Consider the following 8,839-nt stretch of genomic DNA (forward strand, 5'->3'; position numbering starts at 1 on the left):
TTTTTTGGTTGCAGCCGTCATTTTTTTTTTGGCGGGTCCGGGCTGGGGATTCAAACCCGCCACCTTAGGTGTATGTGGCTGGCGCCTTAGCCGGTTGAGCTATAGGCGCTGAGCCAGGACTTGATCTTTTTGAGCCTCAGTTTTCTCATCTGTAAAATGGGGGCCCTTTATGCTTCCAGGCTGGGATGATCCAGAACAAGCATGCATTCAGTAGGTGCTCCAAAAGTGTTGTGATTTTCACCATCCCAAGTCCGACTCTTCTCAGGGCACCGTGCCCAGCCCTTATTGCCATGCACTATAACCTACTTTACAGAGGGGGAAACTGGGGCTAGAAGGTCAGAGACTCTCTGGGGCCCACAAACTCTGTGGGAAAAGGTCCTAAGTGTGCTGGTGTGCATGGGAGGGTGACCCTGTGTAGTGGATGTGTCTCTGCCGGGAGAGGCGGGCCAGGAGGAAAGGGATGGATGTCTGTGGGCAGCCTGCAGTCTCCGTGATAAACCTTATCAAACTGCCTTTCAGGTAAATATGGGCCTCTGCCAGGCAGTTGCAGCTCCTGCCTGTGCTCTCTGCCCTCAGAAGAGCTAGACTTCCACACCAGAGTCCAGCCAGGGGCCCCTCACTGACCTCAAGAAGCCAGCCCAACTTCTGGCATTTGAGGCCCTTTTCCTAGGAATGGCCAACAAAGAAGACTGGGCACTGGACATCTGGGGATGGGATGCCTGGGGCCTCGACATCCCTCCACCCAATGGAATAAGGCAAATAACAGCTGCTAATGTCTACAGTGCACTCCCCCACACCAGGCTCTTCTCACTTAACAACCTTCCAATGTGAGTCCTTTATACATCATGAAAGTCAGGCTCAGAGAGGCTGAGTAACTGTTCTCAGGTCACACAGCAGGTAGGTATCTCAGCCTGCATTAGAACCCAGGTCTCTCTGTCCAGCCCCTGAGACTGAGGCAGCCTCCTGAAGCTTGGAGAAGGAACTCCTGGGACACAGAACTGCCTACACAGTTCTGGAGCCAGCTAGACTCTTTCTCTGCCACCCAGACCTGGTTTGGGCTTCATCCCAGTGCCTGGTCAGGTTGCACGGATTTGGGGAAGCAGAAAGCTGTTTTGATATAGTAAAGAGCAGATAGGATCTTGATTGATCTTTGTGGCAGAAAACTGACACTCAACCCTGGTGATAATATGTTTTCAGAAGCCTGGTGTCCAGGCTCTTGCTTACAAGACAGAGTGGCCTGGGGTGACATCTTCCTACTTTTGGAGCCTCAGTTCCCTTCTGTAAAATGGGATTAGTGACAGGTGGCAATCTCCCTGGGGACAAAGAGGTAGGAAGTCATCTGTCCTGTTCTCTGTCATGGGATAATGAATCCCAGAATGGGGCAGGTCAGGGTGGAGAGGAGGAACAGGAAGAGCAGGGGTTACCAGGACTCACCAGTCACCACGGTGAAGGTGAGAGTGTCTTGACTGGCATTGTATTTACGGTTGAAGTGCAGCTTCAGCTGAAAGGGCTGGCCCCGCCGCACCACCAACCTCTCCCGGCACAGCTCAGCAGTGTGGTGGTCGCGGTCATTGGTCTCCAGCTCCAGGTCACACTTCTGCATGAGCAGTTCTGTAGAGACAGTAGGAGACACATGAGCAAGGCTGGTGACACACCTGTGTTCCCTCCCATGAAGCACAGCCCTTCCCCCTGCCAACTCCCAGCCCTGGTCACAGAGAGGATGGCCAGAATGAATCTTCCTAACTCTTAATCACAAGGCTATTGCCCCTTGTGGCATGTTGGGAGAAGGCTCTGCCACGTCTCAGCTATGTGATCTCTTGCAATTCAATTTTTCTTGGGCTCAGTTTCCTCATCTGTTCACAGGTGGAAAACAGGGGGGCCTATTTCACAGGGCTGCTGTGAGTATTAAATAAATGAATGTGGGTAAACACTTAGCATAGTGCCTTGTGCATAGTAAATGCTTAATAGATGTAAACTATTCTCTCACTCTCAGAGGGTCCTTTCAGTTTAAATAGGGACAGTATTTTGTATAGTTAATTTCACAGACTTTGTCTCTAGATCCAGCTTTCAATTTACAGGAAATACACAGGACTGGGGAAGAAGTTACACACAGAACCAGGGCAATCAACAAAATTCAGACTCGGGGAAACTAAAGGCAAAGATCTGTTTTTCTTTGTTAGTTTGTTTTAACAAATAAACTGCAAGAAAAAAAAACAAAAGAAAAAGTTAAAGGAAGACTCTATAAAGAGAACCTTGAGACATTTCAACCCCCAGTGATGTGTGGATCTGATCTGGGTTGTCTAAAACCATTTATTACATGTATGAGACAACTGAAAATTTAGACACTGATGGAATGAATAATGGTGATATAAAAGAAATTTTGTTAATTTGTTTATGTCAGAAAAGAGAGTTCTTATCTTTAAAGACATATGTGGAAACATTTACAGATGAAATGATATGATGTTTAGGATCAAATAATAATATTCCATTCCTGCTGTGGAATATTCCAAATGGAGCTGCAGGTGGGAGAAGCTACGTGTTGGTGGTGGTTGAGACCGAGTAATGAGAACGTAAGAATTTATTGTGTTATTCTCTCTACTTTCAGGTATGTTCAATTTCTCCATAACAAAAAGTTTTTTAAATGTCAGGGGCTTTGGAGTCTTCCAGACCTGGGTTTTAGTTCTGTTGTGTTGCTGTGTGACCCTAGACAAGTGTCTTACCCTCTCTGTTCTTCATACTCTGAAATCTCAAAGCACCACTGTGAGCACAGAAGAGAAGTCTGGGACACCCTTCCTCAAGGCTTAACCCAGGAAAAGAGTTTGGTATATGAAAGATCTATTTATAGTTTCAGAGGGACCTGGGGGCCAGGGCAGGGGTGGGGTAAGAGATGGGAGGGAGCATGAGGGAAGCACAAACCTCATAAACCTTGGCAAGATCAAGATTGGGAAGACCTTAAGGCAGAAGGAGTGGGCAAGGCAGACTCAGTCATAGGGACACTGGAAAGCTATGGTCCAAGTGAGGTTTACAGGCAGGGATTTGCCCAAAATTACCCAGAAAGTTGGTCCCTCTAGTGAAGTGATTCTCAACGGGTATGTCACAGCACACTGGTGAGCCATGAGAGGATCTTAGGTGTGTCATGAAAATTTTTAAAGATCATTAATTAAATTATTTTTGAAAGAAGTTCAAAGCACAGTAAATATATTCTTTTTTTTTTTTTTTTTTGAGGCAGAGTCTCACTGTGTCACCCTGGGTAGAGTGCTATGCACACAGCAACCTCAAACTCCTGGGCTCAAGCAATCCTCTTGCCTCGGCCTCCCCAGTACAAGTGCCCACCTTACAACAGCCGGCTAGTTTTTCTATTTTTAGTAGAGACAGGGGTCTCGCTCTTGCTCAGGCTGGTCTTAAAACTCCTGAGCTCAAGCAGGACTGAGGCCTCCCAGAGTGCTAAGACTATAGGCGTGAGCCACTGCACCTGGCCAGTATATGCCTTTTTTTAAAACCTTTTTTTTTCTGATCAACGTAATTTAAGTGTGCTGTGGAAATTTAACTATAGTTCAAGTGAGCCATGAGATAAAAAACGTTGAAAACATTGCTCTAGTGGGATGATAGCCCAGGTCTTCTGTCTCCTGCTATGGAGTATTCCAAAAAAGAGGCACAAAAGGGCAGTGCCTGTGCCTCAAGGAATAGGGCACTGGCTTCATATGCCGGAGGTGGTGGGTTCAAACCCAGCCCCGGCCAAAAGAAAACTGCAAAAAAAAAAAAAAAAAAGAGGCACAAAAGTGCTCAGCAACTGCTGAGAGCGTGTATGTGGATTATCTCAACATCTCAAAGCTCCACTATCTCTCTTCCCATTTTACAGAGGAGACACTCTATGGCCCCAGGTCCCGTGGTGAGTGAGTTTAGGGATTGGAATTCAGCGCCGAAGGATTCTGGAGCCTGCCCTGGGGTCCCGTCTCTGCTCCCCCAGTCCTGTGTTGTTTTTGTGCCTGGGAGGAGATCTGCAGGACTGAAGCATCAGGGAAGCTTATCTCCCTGTAGTCACTGTAGGAGAGACCTCAGCTGGCCACAAAGAAAAACTTCCCGCTGTCCTGCTGGGGTAAGGAAATGTTGTTTTTGGAAACTTCAACCAACGCCTGAGAGCTTGAGCAGGAAAGAGGCCATTGTTGCCCTCCTGGGAAACCTGGGACAGATGGTCAGAGTCTCTGGTCTGGAGGAGGGTTTCTTGGTATATTGTCTGATGAAAGGTTTCTGAGAAATCATGCCTACCTCCAAGGTGCAGAAAAAAACCAGGGTCTAGAATCCTATGAGTTATAGGATTTCTACCCTGAGAAAGGACCTGAGGTCTTCCAGCCCTGTGAGGCCCTGTCGGAAGTGGCCACTGAGACAGTGGGACCGGAGGCTCACCGTAACTGGAGCCTCCAGGGTCTTCCAGCCCCACTGAGCCCCACTTTGGGAATGTGGGAGAGAAGCAGCATTGGGGACAAGCAGCCACTTAGGTAACACGTTGGGAGCTGGGTCCCAGGAAGGAGGGTGGCCAGGATCTCACAGCAGAGCGGGCAGGTCCACTGCTTGTCCTGACCATCCCCACTCTGCCTGCTCTAGGCCCCTCTCCCTAAACTCCTTCCTGGGGTGTGAGGGAATGCAAAGGCCATTCCCAGATGAACTTGACCCGAGAGCTATGGTGGATTCTGGGTCTCACAGAATTCCCTCAAGGATATCCTCCATTGTAGAAGCCTCTCCCCGTGGGAATTAGGACGATGCTGCCATTGGGTGTGTGTGTGTGTGTGTGTAGGGGGCAAGCAGGAAATTAGTAAGTCCCTGCCCCTCTCCTCTCAGCCTGCACAGATCTATCCAAGGCTGAGACTATTGTCTTTCTTTTATAGGAGAGGAAGCTGAGAGAGAGGAAGAACATAACGCCTGGTCTTAGACTGCTCCCCCATAGGATGCTGGAACCTCCTCTCTGGCCACTGGGGCCAAGGAATCAGCTAGGCTTGGCTTGCTTTCCACAAGGGTTGGTGCACACACACCCCTCCTGGCTGGCAGGGACTGACAAAAGCTAAGTGTTCTGAGCCGAGGCCATCACCCCCTTCCCAGCTTCCTGCCACCTGGCACATAGCAGGGACCCAGCACCCACTGACTGAGGTTAAGTGGCAGTGGTCCACCATGACAAGACAACATACCTGTATGTCCCACTGCCCCATCTTATCCAGTAAAGCAGGGGTTAATGGTTATGCCCTGTGGATGGGGAAACTGAGGCTCTAAGCCCATCCAGGCACCTCACACCTTACACCCAGCCCAGCCCAGACCTCCTGTTGCTCTCCAAACCAGGACTTAAGGATTGAGCTCCCAGTGTCCCATAAGACCACTGAGACCAGTGAGGCAGGCCCAGGGCAGCAGCAACGGCTCTGATACTCACCCGTGGCCGTGTCCGGAGACTCCCCCGTGGCCATGGTCAGGCAGTGGCGGTGGCTCCTTCGAGTGGCGACAGGACCCTCCAAATGCCGACCACTGGCTGCGGGCACTGCGGAGGCCGAGCGCGGCGTTAATTTATAGGGCAGCTTTGGGGAGGGGCGGGGCGCGCGGGAAGGCGGGGACCTGGCGAGGCCACCTACCTCCCCGACTTTCACCCACGCCTCTGGCCCGGCGCCCTCAGGGGACAGGAGTCCCAGGGAGCTTCGGAAGGGCCAGGGCGCCCCCTGGAGGAACGGACAGAGCGCAGGGCTGGGACAGCTGACTGAGGACAGGTAGACGCAACTAGTCCAGGACGCGCAGTCACACCTGGGCACAGAAAAACACCCTGTCACATACAGGTACACACGGAGCACCGTCAGGCAAAACACACGATTGAAACAGGACACATAGGCACACCTGAATACATAGACGTGGACTCACAGAGAGGTCAGAGCTGGGATAAAGAGAACCAGGGACACACACACACTCAGAATCAGATACACATGGAGCAGATAGACACACACAATCAGAGACCAGGGATGTGGACACACAGATACACACAGGGACACAGTTACATCCCAACACATACAGCAGACAAACCTGGATACACAGCCACAGTGACAAGGGCTACAAAATCAGATTAAAATCGCAGAGACGTACCAGGACATAGACACAGCTAGACACATACCCACAAGAGCCACACACAGCTTTGGACTCATAAATGAGTGGGTGTCCAGATACATCCTGCTCACGGGAGTGGATAGACAAAGTTGACCCACACCAGTATGCCTCCGGACACAAATTCAGATGAAGCAACCACAGACGCATAAAGATGGGGTTACTCAGAGATGAACACACATGTAGACATGGACACCCAAAGCTTTCACACACCCACAGCTTTCCCTGTAGCAAAGCACAGATAATCATATTTCCCTCTGTCCATCTATGCATCTAATCATGTGTCCACGTACCCATGCATCCATCCATCCATCCATCCACACATCCATCTTTCTATCCATCTAATTGTCCACCCACCTACTCATTCACCTATCTATCCATCCATCCACCCATCCATCCATCCATATATCCATCCACCTATCCATCCACCCACCCATCCATCCATCCATCCATCCATCCATCCACACATCCATCTTTCTACCCATCTAATTGTCTACCCACCTACTCATTCACCTATCCATCCATCCATCCATCCACACATCCATCTTTCTACTCATCTAATTGTCCACCCACTTAACTCATTCACCTATCCATCCACCCACCCATCCATCCATCCACCCACCCACCCATCCATCTATCCACCTACCCATTCAGCCATCCATCCCTTCACCTATCCATCTACCTACCCATCCATCTACCCATCTACTCATCCATCCACCCATCTATCCACTCATCTATCCATCCATCCACCCACTCATCACTTACCCACCCACCTATCTACTCACTCATTCATCCATTCCTTCCTCCCTCCTTATTTCCTCTTGTCTCCATTCATTCATCTGTCCATTGACCTTCCCTGAGGACTTACTGTGTGGCAGAAGAGAATAAAGCTTTCTAGGAACTAAGCCTTGGATCCCTTAAAACTGGCACCCTGGAGGACCTTCTCTTACCCTGATCCCTCCAGTCTCTCGGTTTCCTATGCTTCCCGACCTGCTATAAGGCCTGAGAATGAAGGTTCCCTGGAGATACAGAGACCTGTGGGGCTTCCCTAGCCCTTTTTCTGGAACAAGTTCTACGTCTATTGATGTATTTGGACTGGTCCTGGCCTCCACATCTGCATGCCACATGGCATGGGGAATCAGCCCATGTTGCTTCGGTGGATGTTTGTGCCAGGGTCAAATGTGTCTGGAGTGTCAGCGAACAAAACCATGAGCACAGAGTTGGGCCCTGCTGACCTGTGAAGTAACCCCATAGATGAGTCCTGTAATTGCCCCATTTTACAGATGTTGTTCCAGAAGCTATTCCTTGCAGCAGGTGAAAGCGGGAGGAAAGCGCAGGGTGAATAGATGTCAGTCAAAAGGCCGGGGTTCAAGCTTCCACTCTGCCTCTGACCGAGTGTGGGGGGACGGGCTGGCATTTGGTCTTTCACGACTTCTGTCTCTTGAGGGACAAGAATCTTCCCTTGTAGACCTGAGTGAGACTCAACCGCAGTGACCGAAGTTGGCTCCTTCTTACGTGGTGTGCACATGATAACTGGAGTCCCTGAGTCTTGGGACAGAAATATCAAGTGACCCAGAGCCTACCCTTGAGGTCCAGGGACCTCAGAGAGAGATAGGAGACATGAGGACAGTCAGCTTGGTAGCAAGAAGGCTGTACGCTTCCATAAGCGACAGCCCTGCTCCAAGTGAAAAACTGAATTTTGCCTTTGTCTACCCTTTTCTACTTGCGAAGGAGATGTACTTCTCTCCCAGGCATTAATTATCCTTTACAGCCCCCAAGCTGCGAGCTCCCTAGACCTACTCAAGGTCACCCAGGCAGGAAGTGAGAAAGTGGAGCCCATTGTACTCACTCTCCTGTGGTTCAAAGGTCAGTCCTTTCCCCTCCACTCCCCTCCCCTGGGTCAGGTCAAGTGACACCTCTGAGAACCATGGTCCACGATTCTCACCATGCTGTGAGGTATGCAGTAGATGCTAAAAAAATGTTTTGGCATAAAATATAGGGCTAGGAAAGGCCTCTGCTGTCAGGGCTACCTCTCATAGTCCCTGGATTACAGATGCTCTCGGGAATAGTGTCATTCGGCAGTGTTGCTCCTACCCCTTGGATGTGCCTGAGGTTTTTTTGTCAGTCTTCTCTTCTGTAACCTCATTGTTTTCATATTATTTCTTCCCTGATGACTCCCAAACATTTATGTCCATCCCTGACAAATCCCATGGCTTATGGGACACACTCACCTAGTTGTCACAGCTCAAAAGCACAAGAGGCTACCAACTGAACTCATGTTTCCTCCCAACCTTCTCCTTCGGTCCTAGACCCCGAAGCTAGAAATTCTCGGGTCCTCATTGATTCACTTGTGTCCTAACACCTCTCATTTCCTTTCCGACAGAAACCTCCCCCCATCTCGCTGTTATACCCATGCCACCCCAACATCCAGTCATCGAGGTGATTCTGCCTCTCTTACGTCAGCATCCTCCTTGCTCCACTAGGCATCCATCACCTCATACGTGCCTGTCGATGTGAACTCCCAGCAAGTGTCATTCCTCTTGGTCCTGCTGCTGTCAGAGAGTTCCTAAACCTAAATCTTTGCACAAAAATCTCCCTGCTGTCAATCCCCCCTCTTTTTTTTTTTTTTTTTTTTTTTACTAAAACTCATATCATTTGCTCTTAATCGTCCATGTTCTATGCACCATATACCCCACAATAAACACACTTA

The 8,839-nt window shown here is 49.6% G+C and overlaps 1 protein-coding gene across 1 annotated transcript in view; it reads right to left on the bottom strand.

The window, feature by feature from the left end:
- The window catches only part of TGM2 (transglutaminase 2), a 33,082-nt gene extending 27,565 nt beyond the window's left edge, over window positions 1–5,517 (bottom strand). Inside the window, exons 1-2 of the mRNA XM_023511983.1 lie at window positions 5,417–5,517; window positions 1,435–1,611 (exon numbers count right to left, since the gene is read on the bottom strand). Of these exons, the coding sequence (XP_023367751.1) occupies window positions 1,435–1,611; window positions 5,417–5,450 (211 nt within the window). The 5' untranslated portion in view covers window positions 5,451–5,517. The remainder of the gene's footprint in view (window positions 1–1,434; window positions 1,612–5,416) is intronic.
- Window positions 5,518–8,839: the final 3,322 nt, after the last annotated feature.

The sequence above is a fragment of the Otolemur garnettii genome, unplaced genomic scaffold (genome assembly GCF_000181295.1).
Source record: "Otolemur garnettii isolate 467f Iridium unplaced genomic scaffold, OtoGar3 scaffold00023, whole genome shotgun sequence".
NCBI classification, from domain to species: Eukaryota; Metazoa; Chordata; class Mammalia; order Primates; family Galagidae; genus Otolemur; species Otolemur garnettii.